We start from the raw sequence: 19126 nt of genomic DNA on the forward strand, positions 1-19126 counted from the left end.
GGGTCAGACCTGATAAGACCGGGTCAGACCGGGGCCAGGAAGACCGGGTCAGACCGGATAAGACCGGGGCCGGGAAGACTGGGTCAAAGCGGGGCCAGGAAGACGGGTCAGACCGGGACTGGGAAGACTGGGTCAGACCGGGTCAGATCGGGTCAGACTGGGTCAGATCTGGGCCAGGAAGAGGAGATAAGACCGGGTCAGACCCGATAAGACCTGGGCCAGGAAGACTGGGTCAGACCAGGGCCGGGAAGACTGGATAAGACCGGGTCAGACCTGGGCCATGAAGACCGGGTACCGGTAAACTGAGACTAGTTAGACTCAGTCCAGTACGCCGGGTTCATGTGGACCGGGTCCAGGTAGACTCAGTCCGCTCACCTTAATAAGATGGAGATCTAAAGAAGGCAGTCAGGTAAAGATGCTCAGGCTGTCCGTTTATGAGCCGTCTGCTGTAAATGTTAATTAATCATCTTCAGCTGTCGACGTTAAAAAGAGAATTAATGAAGTTTCTATCTGAAGTTCTATCGTGAAGGGGGTGGAGGACTCCCCAGAACCTGGAACTTATTAAGGCCCCCTTTAATAAATGAATACGTTCTGAAAACATTCGTAAATTGTTCAACTAAAACAGATTATGAGCACTAAAGGTGCTTTATCAGAAAACAGTGTTGACACGTTTGAGTCATCTTCAGATGTGTTTAATTCTTTTTTTTTTTTTAATTTAGACAGCTTTAGTGAGATTGAACAAAACTCCAGATTTAACTGGTTCTTTAAAATCAGTGTTCAGTTCTAAAGAAGAACGGCACGGGACAAAAAAAACAAGCATTCGACAGCTCAGCTTTATTATTGTAACAAAATGTGATTAGAATTATTTACAAATGGAGATAACATAGAAAAAAGAAAAACATGAACGAGGCAACTTAATTTCTTCTCTCCAGGTTTTCGTCGTGGAATTTACAGATAAACAATGAAGACTCATTCTACATACTTCCCGAGGATGTCGCCATCACGGAACAGGAAGTACTCCTGGAGGAGAGAATGAGAAGGCGGGACATTAAACTTGGAATGGCACAGAAATAAAGAAATACGGAGTAAATAAACAAACAGATTCACTGCACCTTGTCCTCCAGTGTGACTTTAGTGCCTCCGTACTCTGGGAGAAGGACTTTCTCACCGACCTTCACGCTAACAGGTGTCACATTCCCTTTCTAGAAAAAAACAAAACGAGTCAAACATCATTTTGAAATGATTGTGTTTCACAGCTAACAAACGTGGGATTCGTTTTAATCCCTTTATATACAGTTGAAGATGAAATCCCACCGGTGACAATAATAAGGCCTGAAGTAAATCTATTTATAGAAATAAAATCCTATCTCATATCTCATGTTTAAAAGTGAGGTGCCCAAGCTGTTCAGCTTGTAATTATATAATCGACACGTACCTGGTTGACGGCTCCAGGTCCGACCGCCACCACGGTGGCCTGCAGCACTTTGCCTTGAGACTTCTCCGGCAGCATGATGCCGCCTTTTGTCACCGTCTCTGCCATTAGGCGCTCCACCAGCACCCGGTCGAACAGGGGCAGGAACTTTCTGAAGGCCTGTGAGCAGAAAACAGAGCAAATCAGCCAATAACATCACAGACGCAACGTTTTCCCCATCAAACATCTCAGAATGAAGCCTGGAGATCTGGTGGGGGAACGTGAGACGACCCCTGCAGGCGGCCCGGACTTTGTGTTACCTAAAAAGGACAGTGGCACCCTGACTCTTCTGGCTTCACATCATCACAGCTCTTGGTACATTTAAAGTACAAAAAGGTACAAATGGTACATTTAAGATACAAAATGGTTTAAGTTCCGGTTTAATTACATCTGAACCTTTGGACTAACAGTCATATCTTGAGTACTTTACCATAGCAGATCTTCTAATAAAGCATCTAATTCTCCTTCAAAGTTTAGGGTTAAATTAAAATGTAATTAAATACACAAATTCTTTTAAAACTCAGGAATAATTCACTAACTGTTGCTGCTCTGTTAGGAAAAAGGGAGGAAAGTAAAACAAAGAAAGGAGGGAGTATATAAACATGTTTCAGCGTAAATGTCCAACCAGGAAAGGTCTAATGTGTTTCAAAACAGCAGATGTAGCATTGACCTTGGGTGAAGGTTGTCAGGGAAAGAAGGTGGTTCCAGTTTGCTGACTGAACAGGGGGTGGGGTTACTGCACCTCTCAGCTTTGACCTTTGACCCTGAGCTGGGGGGGCAGGGACTCTGTCACTGATAAAACGTTTTGATGATTGCGTCCAGGCATCTTAGGATTTTAGGTCAATAACAAACTGTGAAGTTATGAAAACGGCCTTGACGGGTGATGAAATGTCCTCCAGGACTTCATCATTACAAGATAACAGTCAGGGCTGGCTTGTCTGGTTTTCCAGAAGGTTCTCTAATTTGTTGGAGGAAAGCAGGTGGCATAAGATGGTCACCATCGACCTCACATTTTCTATCTGTCACCTCCATGAACTGTTAATGTATACGCCACAGTTTTTAGTCATACTGTGTATTTCGACTTGTTCCCCAAAGCATTACCTTCACTTCTATCAAGTTATTCATTATATTCTGCAAATCTAACTATAAACGAACAATTATACATTATCTATAATTTGTCTGTAACTGAAGTAATGGAAGTTCAGTGTAAAAATATTACTTAAAAAGTAAGTCATTATCATACAGCCTGTATCAGAATCATAACTACTGAACTACGTTATAATTATTGATATATTAATGCTGTTATTATAATTATTCTTGATAACAGCTGCTAAAAGTGGAGCTGATTACTGATTTTTTACTGCTTTAGTACACAACTAAGGTGAATTTTAAGGTCTTTTTTACTGTTGCTTCATACTTCTGCTCATTTTTTTCTGGTCTTACCTGACTACGATGTAAATGTGTTGATGGATCCACGGTTATTCATTTTATAACGATTTAAGACAAAGACTTTGGATGAGCAGGAACAAGCTTATTTATTTATGCATTTTTTAAATATTAGCTTTGTAAATGACTCCTAAACTCACTCAGTTATCAAAATAGCTGTCAGTTAAGGGCGTCACTGACTCATTTTTTCAGCTCTATAAAAGCAGGCCAATGTATGAAGTGAGCAGCTTTCAGAGAAAAATTCACCCGTTCATTCATTCATTCACATGTGATTTTCTGAGTTCATTTCTCAGCACGTGCCTCCAATGAAGGAAAAGCAGCGCCAATCGGGAGGTTGATGGTTCCGACATCAGCCGGTCTGTTTCCTCTGGTGTAGCCTGATTAAAACACCTTTATCTGAGCCAGGCTGCCCATGTGTTTGACCTTGTCAGTGGATGTTAACGGGAGCTAACGCAGCATTAGCTGCTAATGTCAGCACGAAAACAGCACAACTCATCTCCTTGTTGCATTTTGCATTATTTTCTTTTTTTGGTGTGTGTATGTGTGTGTGTGTGTGTGTGTGTGTGTGTGTGTGTCTTACCATTTCGTGGACGTGGTCTCGGTGTCAGAGTCGGGGTGGATCTGCAGTCCGGGTCCGTCAGCAGAGTCTGATCCGGATCTTCGGGTCTGTGTCCCTCCACGTGAGGAAAGATCCAGAAGGCGCATGCGCACTAGAGCGGGCAGCCTTGAGCGTGCCTAACAGAAAATTCCAGCAAACCGATTTACAAAAACAAAAGTCATTTAAAAAAAAAAAAAAAAAAAAAAAGGTCAGAACGGGACGTCAAAACACACCAGTCCGGATTTAAATCCCGTTTTCTAAAGGTTTTTGTCTTCTTCGTGTGTTTAAAGTTGAGGCAATATTGCACAATGTCAACTTTGACCTTTTTGTCCCCCCACCAATGGCACACCAGAAATTTCTGGAAACGTCTGCCCCGGAACGAGCATAAACACAAAACCCCCTTCAAATGCAACAAACGGCGTCGCATAAAAGACAAAAACACAATCCACTTTAGTTGGAACAACAGTTCTTCCCAGAAGGAGAGTTTATTTTAATTTATTGTGAGAATATGGCGTTTTATTTCCAGCCGGATGTGCGGTTATTCAGGGTGCGGGGCCGGCCGGTAAATAGCCCGGATGTGATGGGCCATGTGCAGTCCGGGCTCTTTCGCAGCACACGGCCGTCCTCTCTGCGGAGTTATATCATCCTCTGAAGCAGCCAAACGCCTTTCTACACCTCCGGTGAGTGTCCACGTTTAAGAAACTCTCCCTAACTCGCATTACAGGCCGCTTCCTTCCAGCTAGCGCCGCACCCACACCGCAGCTTTTAGCTCTATCACGGAGGAAACGCAGCCGCGGTCGGATTTAATTCCGACCTGCAGAGATGATTTTTCTCTGTAAACCTGAGCTGCAGGCATAATCCTGTTAGAAGGTCAATACACACCGGTGTCTATGCAAGACAATGGGACGGTTGATGGGTGAGATTTAAAATATACTGTAAGGATGATAGCTTGACCTTTTAGTCTCATGAGTGTGGAGTGGGTTGTCGGTCCGGCTCAGGGATGAGCAGACACATGGTCTGACAGTTTGACCTTGTGATTCACGACCTGACGAGCACACGTGGGTTCACCAGGAAGTGGAGGAATAATCTGCAATAATGTGGAAAGAAATCTGGATTCTGCTCAGTATTGTCAGGTAGAAAATAAAACAAGTGTCCTCTCGATCATAGGTGTGTCTGAGAAGGCTCATGGAATTAGATCTGGATTATCCTCATGTTTATCATCGTCTGTTTGTTCAATGAAAAATCAGAAGGGGTTCAAAAATGGGACCTCAAAACTCCTTGAAGTGCAAAATGTTCAGTTTCTGACTAATGAAAAAGAAATGTGGCAGAATTTGACCCATGAGAAACTGGAACCACCAAAGTGCTTTACTAAAAGATATAAAATCACTGAAACAAATAATGTAAATTTTCTGTTCATTCATTCAAACCTTCTGTATACAGGCGAGGCCAATGAGGCACACACTCTTTTTCAAGGTCGCACTGAACAGACACAAATACACATTTCAATCCACATTACTCCACAAAAAATAAGGACATAATAATCATGCCAAGTATTTGACTGTTTGTGCTGATTATTTAATAGACTGAAGGTTACAGCTGTGGGACTGATCTCAGCTGAGTTTTTACTTTTCTGTTGAACATGTACCGTTTAGTTTTACTCTTAAGGATTTTAGTTAGTGATATTTTCTTTATATTGCTTTTGTTCTTAGTTTCACTGTACCTTCTTCAATTAGAGGCCGTTTGGCTTTTCAGCAGAATGACCAAATAAGTCAGAGTTTTACACATGAAAGAGATGGACACTTATGAATTGGATCAGTGTTTGCTTTTTTTTTTTGAATGATTCTGAATAATTAGCTGCAGGCTTTGGATTTGACAGAAGAGCATTAGTTGCGTTACAAACTGTCACTCATGTATCTGTGAAAGTTTATCCCTTCTGTGCAGCAGCTGTTCATGTAAACTGTGACAGAGTATTTGAACAGTAACTGAACCTTATTTGTCTTCATCAGTTCATTCATTCACTCACTGGTTGCAAGTTACTTCCTGTAGGGACCACTAGGGGCAGCGTAAGCATCTGTAATGCCTAACCTGGCTTCCTGTCAGGGTTGAACAGACTTATTCAATAAGAGAATAATTCTTCTGATGCCCTTTGAACACATCACAAATAACCTGCAGAATAATTTGGACTTCTCTGCTGCGTCCCAGAAGATATGGATTTAGATCTTGGACATTTAAAGAAAATAATGATGATTTTTCTCTTGCAGAAATGTTTCGTCTCCCGACAGTCATGAAGCAGGTGAGGCCTGTGTGCCGGGCGCTGGCTCCTCACCTGACAAGAGCCTACGCTAAAGATGTGAAGTTTGGAGCTGATGCTCGTGCCCTCATGCTGCAGGGAGTCGACCTGCTGGCTGATGCTGTTGCAGTCACCATGGGCCCCAAGGTAACGCTAAGTTCTGATGAGTCCTGAATTCAGCAGATCTGCAGGGCTTGGGGTCCAAAAATCTCAGGGGTTGTCTGCATCTGAAGTTTCGCTGTCTGCCTTTCAGGGTCGCACAGTCATCATTGAGCAGAGCTGGGGCAGCCCCAAGGTCACCAAGGACGGTGTGACCGTGGCCAAGAGCATTGACCTGAAGGACAAGTACAAGAACATCGGTGCCAAGCTGGTGCAGGATGTGGCCAACAACACCAACGAGGAGGCAGGCGACGGCACCACCACTGCCACCGTGCTGGCCCGTGCCATCGCCAAGGAGGGCTTTGACACCATCAGCAAAGGTGCCAACCCCGTGGAGATCCGCCGCGGTGTCATGATGGCTGTGGAAACCATCATCGGGGAGCTGAAGACGCTCTCCAAGCCGGTCACCACCCCCGAGGAGATCGCACAGGTACACATCAGCCTTTGAAATGATTTAAAGCTCAGTGATGCATCGCTGAGGGAACCTACAGAGAATCATCTGCTCGACCTGCAGCTTCACTGAACTTTATCAGGAGATTCTCCTCACTGCTTCATGGCGCTGTCTCACCTGCTCTTGGTCCCTCAGGTTGCAACAATCTCAGCAAATGGGGACGTGGAGATCGGTAACATAATCTCCAATGCCATGAAGAAAGTCGGCCGCAAGGGCGTCATCACAGTCAAGGTGAGAGTCGACGTCCGCTGACAGTCATGAAGTCTGTATATGACCTGCTGACCGACTCGTGACACCTTCTTTTTTTTTTTTTTTTTTTTCCCCTCAGGATGGAAAGACGCTGCATGATGAGCTGGAGATCATCGAGGGAATGAAGTTCGACCGCGGTTACATCTCCCCCTACTTCATCAACACCGCCAAAGGTAACAGATGGTCACACTGGCTTCTGTGTCATCTTCTACTGCGTATTATAATCAGTCTTTAACAAGCCGCTGTTTCCTCCCTCAGGTCAGAAGTGTGAGTTCCAGGATGCCTACCTGCTGCTGAGTGAGAAGAAGATCTCCAGCGTCCAGAGCATCGTCCCAGCTCTGGAGCTCGCCAACCAGCATCGCAAGCCGCTTGTTATCGTGGCTGAGGATGTGGACGGCGAGGCCCTCAGCACTTTGGTTCTCAACAGGTAGGACATGGCAATGCTGGGGGTGTTGGGGGAGGAGGGGGGGCGCATATTAAACAGATTATAAGACAGTGGATTGTGTGACACTGAAAACAGTGTTTGGATTAGAACTAAAAGCTTTAAAAACAATGATTCAACATCTTCAATTCCAGGCTGAAGGTCGGGCTCCAGGTGGTAGCTGTCAAGGCTCCGGGCTTTGGGGACAACAGAAAGAACCAGCTGAAGGACATGGCCATCGCCACCGGGGGCACCGTAAGTCCACATCCCAATCCAGCTCCTTCTAAAGGTCAGAAATCTTTACACGTTGCCTCGGAGAGGCCCTATAGATTTAGTGTTGACTTGAGTAAAATGAAAACTGACTTCCATCCTGTGGCAGGTCAGGACTGAGGCACAACAGGCTGGAGTGGACTGAATAATTTGGCTCATCAGTCTGTTGGACTGAGAAATTTGATGAGAAATAGTTTAAGTTTCAAATGAAATTAGCAAACACAAACTAACAGTGTTTGTGTTACATAGTTTGAAGATTCAATGTCAAAGTGTGACATCTGTTTTTGGTTCATCTCTCCAGGTGTTTGGAGATGAGGCTCTGGGTTTGGCGCTGGAGGACATCCAGGCTCATGACTTCGGTAAAGTGGGCGAGGTCCAGATCACCAAAGATGACACGCTGCTGCTGAGGGGTGGCGGCAGCCCAGCTGAGGTGGAGAAACGTGCGGCGGAGATCGTCGAGCAGCTGGAGAGCACCACCAGTGACTACGAGAAAGAGAAGCTGAATGAGCGGCTGGCCAAGCTGTCGGACGGCGTGGCCGTGCTCAAGGTGCATCTCCTGGCAACAACAATGGTGGCCGTGGTGATAAACCAGTGATGATAAACATTGCAATGCTCGTACTCTGTTTCAGATCGGAGGAACGAGTGATGTGGAGGTCAACGAGAAGAAGGACCGCGTGACGGACGCCCTGAACGCCACCCGGGCGGCGGTGGAGGAGGGGATTGTTCCAGGTGGAGGCTGTGCTCTGCTGCGCTGCATCCCGGTGCTCGATACCCTCAAAACTGCAAACGCCGACCAGAAGATCGGTCAGTGAAACGCACAAACATCACCCAGTGATGACACCTCGAGGTTTAATAATAGACAGTACAATTTTGCAGATTTGAAAGTTTAAGACATTAGATGAAGAGTTTAGAATCAGCTGTCCATGTTTTTAAAATCCTGTGATTGATTTAGTCTGACTGTTCTCCCTCCTGCTCTCTTTTTTTATTTATTTAATGCACTGTTTGTTGCGGCGCCAGGCGTGGACATCATCAGGCGTGCGTTGCGCATCCCCTCGATGACCATTGCCAAGAATGCCGGCGTGGAGGGCTCACTGGTGGTGGAGAAGATCCTGCAGTCGTCAGCCGACATCGGCTACGACGCCATGCAGGGAGAGTACGTCAACATGGTGGAGAAGGGCATCATCGACCCCACCAAGGTACGCTGCAGCCAATCACATTTCTTCACGCAGTTTTGATTCTTTACGAGCTGCTCAGCTTCTTGGTCACGTTTGGCGTCTGCTCTGATCCTGTGACATCACCTTTTTGTTGTCTGTCCATTACAGGTGGTGAGGACGGCACTGCTGGACGCCGCTGGCGTCGCCTCCCTGCTCTCCACCGCTGAAGCTGTCGTCACCGAGATCCCCAAAGAGGAGAAGGAGATGCCCGGAGGCATGGGCGGCATGGGAGGCATGGGCGGCATGGGGGGAGGCATGGGTTTCTAAGCTCCTCCTGACTCATTGCTGTACGGACTCATGGGCGGAGCAGCGCTGGAGGTGGCTGAAGAAGAACGATGACAACTAAACCCTCCAAGAACCTGCAGCCACCTCCAGCTGACTCCGCCCACTCTGACTGAGCTGTCCATCTCCTGCCTCTTGGTCTGGGTCTCTGGAGGAGCCAAACTCTGCCCCTCTCACCCAGTCTGGAGGAGGAGACCCCACCACCGCCACCACCACCCGACTCCCACCGACCAAGTCACTACATCAGGACCCGATTCATCTTCAAACTCCTAGTTCTTCATGTAAAATGCTCATCCAGGTGCTGCCTGAGCTAAGAGGTAGTGAAGAAGAAACTAACATAGTCTACATACTGATGATGAAGAAGCTCTGTTATACTGCAGGGCCGGAATAAGAGGAAAAAAAGATGCCAAGCCTGGAATGTGTCTGTCATTTTTTGTCTTAGTGCTTTTGTTTAATTGTTTTTTTTTTATATATAAACGTATCTGTTCTGGATTTTTCCCTCAGTTAATATGATGTGGGTTAAAATCTGTCTTGATTTAATTAAAACAAATCTTTGTTTCAGAGCCTGAGCATTTTGTGTGTCTCTGAGGTGACTTTGTGTGCCTGCAGTAAAACACCAGAGGCCTGTTGAAAACAACCCAGAAGTTAAATGTTTACTGAGATGTGGCGTCTTTTTTTTTAAGCCTTTGAGTTGTTCTCATGCAGCAGCAGCAGCGTTGACTTTTTCTTCTTTGACGTCGCTGATGAATGTGAGGAAAGATCTCGAACCGTCTGAGGCCTCGAGTACAAAGTCAAAATGTAAGAAATAAAAAAACAAACCTGTGTAACTACAGCTTATCACTTACATACATTCATATTAATGGCAGATAGCTGTGACCATTCAATCTGTTTTGTACGATGTCGAAGATTAATGGTGATTCTTTTTTTTTTATTTAATAAACTCCATTGTTCGGATGTTCTGGTTGTTCAGATTCTTTTGAACCACGTCTTTTCCTTGCTGCGGCACAGTCACTCTTCACTAATTGATCATCCACCCCTACCAGGAATCTAACCTGGAAACCTGTGGACACGATGTCCTGACAGGATGGAGCAAACGCAATCATTTCATTTAATGATGATAAATGAATGCAATACAACACAGCGTCACATGAGCGTGTTACAGGCTTAGCTCAAAACTGTCTCTTTGGATTCAATTTGTACTCTTATGTCTTCAACTATTTTTCAAACCTCCATTAACTTTTCAAAGGGAATTTTTTAGACAAGATTATATACGCATCTTTTCTTTTTTAAGTTCAGAAAAATGCGTTTTGAGTAATTCTGCCTGTCTGAACTGGACTGTTTCTGAAATACAAAGTGATTCCTCCCAAAGGGGCTGAACATGTTGAAGCTTTCAGCTGACCTAGAATAATAAAGGGCTTTTGAACCAGAAGATTTAGTTTGGATTGTATCTGCAGCAGTTCATAGAAGAATCACTCAACAGTGTAATTTGTATTAATTTGACTGAATGAGGTTCGGCAGGTCAAAGGTCAGAGGTCAGAGGAAAAGCCTTCCCTGCTGTGACATTTCCAAACAGTTCTGTTTGCAGGTTTATTCTTACCCCTCACATGATGAGCCTATTTCTGTCCAGTAAAGGGGGGTCATGCCTCGAACACCCCCACACAGAAAAACAAACATCAGTCAGGTCTTTTTTTACAAAAATAGTTTATAAATCACACAGTTGGTACATCTTTCTGACGCCGTTTCACAGTCCACACAGCATTTACACAAAAAGTCCAGAATGACACAAACCCCTTTTCTTTAAAAGCAGATTATAGAGTTCGTTATGTGACCCCAAACCAATATTTACACTTTCACTGAGTAATAAATATGATACGATGAGCATGTTTAAAAATGGAGAGTGACTGCAGAGACCGACGACAATCCGTCAGACGAAGCAGAAAAATGAAGAAAAACTGAACACTTTTGTTGTTCATTATCTGCTCTCATGGAAATAAATTCTCTTTATGTCATTTCTCTAACGTTGCTTATTGCACATAGTGTGTACACAAGAGAAAAAGAAAAAAAAAAAAAGGACCAACATCACATGTACATTCTGTTTCTATTCTTATTCCATCTCTCACACGTTCCCTTTGTGCAGCTGGTCTTAAAGTTTTTCTCTACGGTGACCAATAACCTTTATTTTATTAGTGTTTTCAGATTTATGATAATCTCTCATTAAAAAGCTATAATTAGAAATCTTTTGTCATAAATAGGCCCCTTCAGTTTGATAAATACAGGCCTGTCTCTAATCACTCACTTTGGGTCTTTAGCTGCATTTAAAAATGACACTCACTCATATTGCACACATGAGAATAAAACATCCGTATCTTTGTGTCATTAGAAAATCTTTTGTCCAGCATCGCTCCCTGAATGATGACGAGAGCTTCAAATATGTAACATGAAGAAACTGAACATCTCCCCCCAAATCAAAAGTTCAGCATCTGTTGAAAGGTGTGTGTGTGTGTGTACAGTACATTTAACACACGTCTGCCGCTGTCTTAACACATCCTCTCTATACAAAGTATCTGACCTTTAGTCTTGTGTCATATATTCTACTGTGTGTCTGTTGTGAATCTCTAAATCGTTGCATTCGCCTTCTGGAGCATTGTGCATTCCATAATACTGACATATGCACGTGTATTTATGTTGAAAGGTTAAGTTCACTAATTATGTGAACTATTGTGATTTGAATGAGGTTTTTTCATTCATATTCAGTTGTTCTTCTGTTTATGTGCCATTCGATGACAAAAGTATGAAATAAAAATCGAGGCAGGACAAATCTATCCTGTTTAAAGTAGTGTTGAATAAAAAAGAATCGAAGTGATGGAATCATCCACTGACATCCCTGAATTCTTCTCAAAGCTGTGCTGAATTTTTGTTTGAGGTTTTCTACTTCGGTTGACCCCGAACATCCTGAAACAGCTGAAGCTGAGCTGAGACCCGGATTGTTTTTGTTGCTTTGTGCTCGTTTTGTTTTCATGCTGAAGGTTGTAAAACTACTTGGACCCTCCCCTCTTTGACTTCGTCACCGACAGGAAGCTGTGAGGTCAGAAAAATGACCACGTGCTTCGGATTATTTTCATCAATTTCTCAGTTAATTAATTGACATTGACATGTTCCTGTTAAACTTCCCCATAATGCACCACCATGTCTTCATTTTTTCAACCAATTCATCCACAATCTTCAGATTTCAGCCAGAACCAGCATTTTTTCTTGAGAAACTGTTTATAAAGTCAAAGTAGTTGAATTGTTTTCCGTTGACAGTAACAGATTAACTAACTGTTTTGGTCTGTGGGGCAGCAGTGGACCAATGAGTGGTCAGCTCTCCATTTAAAGCCCAGCGAGTTTTCTAAAGCTGCAACAATTAGTCAATCAATCAATATGGAATTGAACAGAAGATTAACCTGCAGGAATTTTGATCATTGTCTGGTTCCAGCATCTGACATGTGACGTTTGCTCTCCTTCTCCGCCTTGGTCAGATGCCGGGAAGAATACTGTATGTTGGAAGACATGCCTTGCCTTTTGACAACCTGTTAACATTTCAGCATCCCAATCAATGAATTGAGAGAAAAATCTTGTGACAGTTTTGTTCTGTCGGGTTCTAACAGCTGAGTCCTGTTTAATGGTTTTCCTCTAAGCTCACATCATGTGGGTCAGTTGAGTAACAGACATGAGATTAATGACGGTCCTGACCTGTTGGGGGGAGGGGGGGGTGATGGAGGACCACCAGTGAACTGTCTCACACAGAGAACTTCCCATTGTGCAGCTTCTCCTACAATCAGTCCATTCTCTAATCACTCATATCCGTTTCCAGGTCACTGGGGGTGCTGGCTCCCTGGACAGAGACAGACAGACCTACGGACAGTTTAGAGTCACCAATGAACCCAAACAGGATGTCTTTGGGTATCTGGAAAAGCGATAATGCTAAGTCTCCAATCCAGGAACTTCACCGCCCCCCCCCGACTTCAAATCTGCCTTCTTTAACTCAGACGCTAATTAATTTCTAATTTTGATTTATAATTGAACCCCCCAAAAAAAGAACTTGTTCCTTTTGCTTCAATGTTTATCTTCTATTTTCTAAATGGTAGACGTCACCTTGGCGTCTGTCATGGCTTTTTCTTTTTGTTTTGGAAGAAACACTCACTGACTGTTGTCCTGCAGTAGCTTTTCAAATTAAACATTTACAGCTGCGCCACCAGTGGAAGTAAAAGAGCAGTGGGCTCATGATTGAGTGTAGCTAATCTGCCTGACCAATGACCAACGCCTTGATTCACCTGTGAACTCGGAGTCAAACTGGGCACAGCGGTTTGAGATGTTTAGCACCAGGGTGGATTCACAACGAAGTAAAAGAGGAGTCTGAACTTGGTCACTGCTGTATAAAAGGCACTGTAGTTCTCACTTAACACGGGTCAGCTCTACGTTCTGTCTACATTCACTCCTCCTCTCCTGCGTTGGCATTGGGCGTCGTGTTTGTCTGTGCACCTGACTTTGTGCGATGCTACGTATGGTGGACCTCGTGGAACATGAGCTCACGAGGGATGGCTGTCTCTGCGCCGTATATCTTGGAAGCACGGCGCTCGAACGCAGAGACCATCTGCTTCACCACCTCGTCGAAGAAGACGTGAGCGAGCTGGGAGTGGAGGAGGGAGCGAAACTCAAAGGAGATCTGGGGAGCGTGGGTGGAGATAAAGTTGTCCACACGTCAGAGGTCTGATCCAGTGACAAATAGAGCACATACAGCTGCACACACGCTCATGCACACACATTACTTACAGAGAAATCCACAGTGCTGGTCCGAGGGTAACCCGGGAGACCAGGACTGAAGCGCCAAACCGTCTCCAGGTGGTTGAACAGTTTACCATCTGAACAGGAAGCCTGGTGAGACACAGAATATCACGAGTCCTGTGATACTCCTGATTAACACAACAACACAGTTCAGTGTGTGACCTGTCTCTTTCTCGATGGGGCTGGTATGTTTGTCGTTTTCACCTCCATTGTTTCTCTTTCCTCTTTGTTTGGAAATCAAACACTGAACACACTCATCTGACTCCATGTTACTCTGCTTGACCAGCTCAGGGTCACAACTTTTATCATGTTTTGTTAGTATAAGTTTAATCAATATCGTGTACGGATGGATTAACTAAGTATAGTAAAGTCGGAGAATGTTGAGATAAGGGAATGAAATTCGTCACTGGTTTCAGCCATGTGGTGCTCGGAGGCCGAGCCTCACCTTAACCAGGTGGGGGCGGACTGTAGAGACCAGAGAGGTGTAGTTCTCCACCACAGGAGGAAAGCCCACAGTCAGTTTTGCCTTGCAGAAACCAGCGCGCTTGAACACCACGTCAGACTTCTTGCACCAGGGAACAAAGTGGCGGTAGTCTTCCACGCCGGCCACCACGTCATAGATCTCCTGCATGGAATACCTGAGGAGTCACGAATAGAGGGAGGAGCCATGAGTTCACAAAGTCCCAATAAAAACCTGCAGAACTGCACGTCAAGAAACAGATGAAGGTCAGCAACAATGACATAACACGATACAAGACTGGCACAGTCCAGGACACATGACCCAGTAAAGTCTGAACTGAGTCAATGAGGGTCAGAAAGGAGACGAGGAAGTAAAGCTCAACGCAATAAGCTAAATAAAGACAATGTATTCTGAATGAAACGCATCTCTAGCACTGCTGTTGTGTAACTGCATCACTGCAGCTGAGGAAAAATAGCTGCTGCCACTTGCGTCTATTTATATAAACAGATTTAGTGATTATGACCTCTCAGAGGAACATAGGAGGACATTCAGTGCGTCACACAGACGGACATGTGAGCCTCCGACAGGGCAGCAGCACTGGTTATATGTCAAGGCCACACATTTCTCTCACATCTTTAACAACCTTTCAACACACAACAGTTGTTGGATTTATCATCTTGCATGCTGCCCATATAGTGAAAAATTTCTGCTTTTAATGTGTTGCTTTGTGTAATTTGCGTCAGAGGAAACCAGAGGAAAAGGAAGTCTGGGGCTCCTTGCTGCGATCCGACTGAGGATAACGGTTAAAGATGGATGGATCTTTTACATTTACTTCTTTTTTTTTCAGGGAAGAATATAAAAGAAAATGACTCTCAAAGAGATGCAGGTCTCACCTTAAATCCAACACGACACTAAAGTGGGTCATGCTGAAGAGCCTTAAAACCTGCACTGGTTGTAAAAAGATGTCAGACTGTATTGAAGTCTATAGGAAAATTGTCCCTGATTGTTCATGGTCAAAGTATTTAGTTTCAAATTTTCAAAACATGAACATGATTTATAAAGTATAGGCCAAAGGTTTGGACACACCTTCTCATTCAAATGAATAGGAAAGTGTGTCCAAACTTTTGGCCTGTACTGTATATGATGTTAATATTTTTCATACAACACGGGAAGAGTTGTTTTTTTGTTTTAGAAATAAAGACTGAACCAGAAATACAGAGCTATATTTCAATATCTGGTATGAACCGGAGGAATGATTACAGTCAGCAAAACCTCCTTTTCCCTTTCTGAAGTTCATTTATATCTTTATGACAAAAGAACTTATCAGGTTACAGTACTGGCAGTTTGAGATCAGGAGCACCAGAGATGTTTTTTAACAAAACAGATTAATGTAAGGAAGGAAGTGAGGGTGACACAATGACACTAATTGAAGGCACATCGAATAAGCCGAAGATTTAAAGGAATCACCCAATGATGCGTCTCTCTGAGTACTCCTTCCTCTTGGAGAAGGAATCAGCCAAGTTGAAGAAGCTGCGGGCGGGCATCATGACGCTGAGCCCTGGTTTTCCTCCAGCCCATACAGGAGGCAGTCGTGTCATCAGGATCCCACATGATGACAGATATCTGAACACAAAACAAACCACAATAGGACCAACAGGGTCAGAAAACTAAGAATCACTGATTGAGAGTAATGTGTCTAGTTTTAAATTACCATCAAAAAAAATATATATTTTTTTTTTCTTGTACTGCATAAGCACATCAGAAGTTGTTGTGATACAGTAGCTGAAGTGCATCCAAATAAACAGACACAAACAAAGTCTTGGACACTTAATTGGAAAACTTCATTTTTATTTTACTGCGTTGCTGGGAAGCAGAGACAGAACAGTATCAGAGGAAAACGCTCCAATATGTCCAGCAGCTGTTCTCTAACTAACTGCACAGGCAGCCTCAGACTGGGCCTCAGCGGACACTGGTTTTCTTTACTGCTGTTTTTTTTTTTTTTTTTTTTAAACACGGCTGCCTGCTGCTTTAAAAATGACACACTTCGAGCAAAAGTGAGCTGCTGCTACTCAAACCTATTTAATGAGGTCAGGAAGTTTTTCTCATGATCTCCAGCTACACAAAGAGCCTCGTGCTAATGAGTCCATAATACCTGCAAATTGAGATCAGTGTAACAAGCTGGAAACTAAACCTTTATTCAGGGAGAACAGGACAAACACCATGGAGGCCTTCAGGCAGCACCTGCCAGGCACTCGTCAAATAAAACAGGTATCAACCAGAAGCTAACAAGGTCAAATGCACCAACATTACAACTAACACCGGAGACCTGAAAACCCGCCGTTAAATCACCTGAGCTTGCTCAACCATGTTGACTTCCCACCTGCCTGCATTTCTGTTCAGGCACTTTTTGTTTGCCCTGGAGGGAGGAGATTGCTAAATTATTATGAATTAATTATCACAGTTCTCCTCACAGACTCAACCTGCTTATTGCCTGACATCTAAATGAAACAGCCTGAGACCCACTCAGCTTCTACATAATCCAAGTAGCAATTATCTCAGTAAAATGTCAGATAATCACAATTCAGCCCAAGGTAATACACTCAGTTTATTTTTAAATTCATAGTCCCAAACCTGAATTTACACTTATCAACATAGATCCACATCTATTTTCTATTGATCAGCAATCTGATAAGGCAACCAGTCACCTTTCATTTTTGAGATTAAAATCCAGCAGAAGAATGGCAAAAAACTCTAAGACAGCAGACTCTACTAATGCTGGATGGGAAAATCTGCCTAGTTACATTTGTAGAATTTAAAAAAAAAAAAAAAATTAAAGCCAGTCGCCCAGCTTGTGACAAAAGTTGCCTGCAGGGTCACTGTAAGTGACTGATCTGTCCTCCTGTGCCTCAATGTCCCCTGGCACGAGATGGTTTGGAGGCCGAGTGCAGCTCTGGAGGTATACGCTTAACGTGATGTGACAAAATCAATATCATTAACATAAACCCACCAAAACTATTCAGTGATGCTTTAAATTCCTGGCCTGCAGGCCACTTCAACGATAGTTCACAGCAACCTGAAATGTGACACGGCTGACACTGACCTCAAACTGACAAGTCCACGCAAGGGTACTGAGTTATAGCTGAGGAATATGACTTCGGAAAAAAGGAGGACAGTGGGCACATCTGATCCCAAAAGGTTGCAGCTGCAAGATGATACTATCCTAGGAGCTTTACACGCTTAGTATTACAAGTTCTCAAAGATTTAACAAGCCAATGCTTTTGCAAATACTTCTCTTTTCTGTTATTTTATACACTTGGTTCTTTATAAGTCAAAGGGAAAATTTAATGGTTTGCTCCACTGCTTTTATTTGACAGATATAGATAACAAAACAAAAGTTAAGAGATAAAATGTATGGAGATGCCATGCATTGCAACAGGTTACACAAGCTGTAACACAAAAGCATCTTGATCATGCATCTGTACTTTTAGATTGTTGATGCCATATTTACTTATGATTTATAACTAAATGGATCGAGGTCAACACTTGTCTACTTCAAAATTTTGCTTTATGGTGATTTACAACTGGACAAATCAAATGTCTAATACAATAATAGTTTGCAACCAACTTTAATTGTTTTGCAATTTCTTGCATTAGACAATAAGACAAACTGAATCCTGCAAAATCATTATACGGCTGAATAAACAGCAGTTAAATGTAGAACAATAAAAACTTCACAAGTTGTTTTAATAAAGAATCGTTGTATTAAAGGCTTTAGTTTTATCTGCATGTACCAAATAATTTAGATTAAATTAGATTATGTTCCTTTCTGTTATCTATTATTAGCAGCCTCCACTCATGGGCCTTCACAGGTTTTCTCATTATTCTTTGTAGAACTTTCTTTATATTTAACTTTTATCACATCATCTGAGTAGACCGTTTGGTCTGCAACATTTACATACCTTAGGTATGATTGGATCAGCCCACTGTAGGAGACTGAAAGTGTTACAGCGTTGGTTGGCTGTTGTGTTTCTGTTTAGACGTGTTGTTTCGTGAATAAAACACGGGTTTATTGTTTGTATTGTGTTTACGTAGCTGCGCTTTAAGCTAACCGAGTGAAGTAACGTTCCAACCGTCGGCCTCCATGTTCCCTTCACTTCCCAGGTAAGGGATTAAAAATGTATACGCATATGTACCAAACAGACTTTACCTGACGTTGCTCCTCGTCTGTAACTCGTTAACTGGTAACTGTTTCAAACACTCAGCCACCCTCTTCAGGCTCCGGCCACCTCTCGCCATCTTCCCCGTCTGCAGCTCACTCCGCCGCCCTGACAGGCATCTGCCCCTGCTGCGTTCGCCCCGCCCCTTCGTCTTACCTAAAAACACGCCCTCTTTTCGGAGATCCGGCTTTCCATTGGTCCGCACGTTCCCACCGAGCGTTCCCCATTGGACGGTTTTTGCCGCTCCTTGGGAGGGCTTTTGTGACGTATGGTTGCGGCGCGTGCACTGTAACGTGCCCGCGCAAGAATGTCACGAGACATTGGCTCAAGCCGAACCGGATAACCTTTACACACTGTGAGAGGTTAAACACACACACACTAACAAACACTAACACAGAAACACACACACTAAGACGCAAAGAAACACACACAGACACACACATTAACAAACACTAACACAGAGACACACACACTATCACACACACACTAAGACGCACAGAAACACGTACAAAGAGACAAAAACACACACTAACTAACACAACGACACACAAAGACAAACACACACGAACACACACTCACAGGGTGGTCGCTGCCTTATTATCTGTTGCAAATGTCTGCATCTGTTTCTGCTCCTACTTTGTCTCAAATAAAGCAGGTTATTTCTTAATTTAATGTAAAAGTTTGAGCTGACGGTAAATAAAGACAGTTCGACACTTAGATTTCTCCCATTTATCCGGACTTTTAAAACTACCCCTACATCAGAGTAAGGATTAC

The 19126-nt window shown here is 43.5% G+C and overlaps 3 protein-coding genes across 3 annotated transcripts; 1 reads left to right on the plus strand and 2 right to left on the minus strand.

Moving 5' to 3' along the window:
• Positions 1-811: 811 nt before the first annotated feature.
• Positions 812-3613, minus strand: hspe1 (heat shock 10 protein 1). The gene is made up of 4 exons (XM_029530312.1): positions 3498-3613; positions 1436-1591; positions 1113-1202; positions 812-1020 (listed from the first exon to the last, which is right to left on the minus strand). Exons 1-4 carry the CDS (start codon positions 3498-3500, stop codon positions 970-972), a joined length of 300 nt encoding a protein of 99 aa, XP_029386172.1. The 5' UTR covers positions 3501-3613; the 3' UTR covers positions 812-969.
• Positions 3614-4092: 479 nt separating this feature from the next.
• Positions 4093-9799, plus strand: hspd1 (heat shock 60 protein 1). The gene is made up of 11 exons (XM_029530111.1): positions 4093-4195; positions 5777-5952; positions 6059-6394; positions 6551-6646; positions 6744-6837; positions 6923-7091; positions 7241-7340; positions 7657-7902; positions 7985-8159; positions 8373-8551; positions 8678-9799. Exons 2-11 carry the CDS (start codon positions 5779-5781, stop codon positions 8834-8836), a joined length of 1728 nt encoding a protein of 575 aa, XP_029385971.1. The 5' UTR covers positions 4093-4195; positions 5777-5778; the 3' UTR covers positions 8837-9799.
• A 752-nt stretch (positions 9800-10551) lies between these two features.
• Positions 10552-18471, minus strand: coq10b (coenzyme Q10B). The gene is made up of 5 exons (XM_029492965.1): positions 18343-18471; positions 15603-15758; positions 14121-14313; positions 13664-13765; positions 10552-13556 (listed from the first exon to the last, which is right to left on the minus strand). The coding sequence occupies exons 1-5, from the start codon at positions 18429-18431 to the stop codon at positions 13389-13391; spliced, it is 708 nt and encodes a 235-aa protein (XP_029348825.1). The 5' UTR covers positions 18432-18471; the 3' UTR covers positions 10552-13388.
• Positions 18472-19126: the final 655 nt, after the last annotated feature.

Source organism: Echeneis naucrates, chromosome 21 (genome assembly GCF_900963305.1).
Source record: "Echeneis naucrates chromosome 21, fEcheNa1.1, whole genome shotgun sequence".
Taxonomy (NCBI): Eukaryota; Metazoa; Chordata; class Actinopteri; order Carangiformes; family Echeneidae; genus Echeneis; species Echeneis naucrates.

Coding starts and splice junctions, on each gene's coding strand:
- hspe1 (XM_029530312.1), bottom strand. Junction 1,203..1,435: donor GACCTGGAGCCGTCAACCAG/GTACGTGTCGAT, acceptor GTTTTTTTCTAG/AAAGGGAATGTGACACCTGT. Junction 1,021..1,112: donor AAGTCACACTGGAGGACAAG/GTGCAGTGAATC, acceptor TCTCTCCTCCAG/GAGTACTTCCTGTTCCGTGA.
- hspd1 (XM_029530111.1), top strand. CDS start 5,779: ATGTTTCGTCTCCCGACAGTCATGAAGCAGGTGAGGCCTGTGTGCCGG. Junction 8,160..8,372: donor AAACGCCGACCAGAAGATCG/GTCAGTGAAACG, acceptor TTGCGGCGCCAG/GCGTGGACATCATCAGGCGT. Junction 8,552..8,677: donor GCATCATCGACCCCACCAAG/GTACGCTGCAGC, acceptor TGTCCATTACAG/GTGGTGAGGACGGCACTGCT.
- coq10b (XM_029492965.1), bottom strand. CDS start 18,431: ATGGCGAGAGGTGGCCGGAGCCTGAAGAGGGTGGCTGAGTGTTTGAAA. Junction 15,759..18,342: donor CAGACGAGGAGCAACGTCAG/GTAAAGTCTGTT, acceptor TTTTGTGTTCAG/ATATCTGTCATCATGTGGGA. Junction 13,766..14,120: donor TCCGCCCCCACCTGGTTAAG/GTGAGGCTCGGC, acceptor GTGTCTCACCAG/GCTTCCTGTTCAGATGGTAA.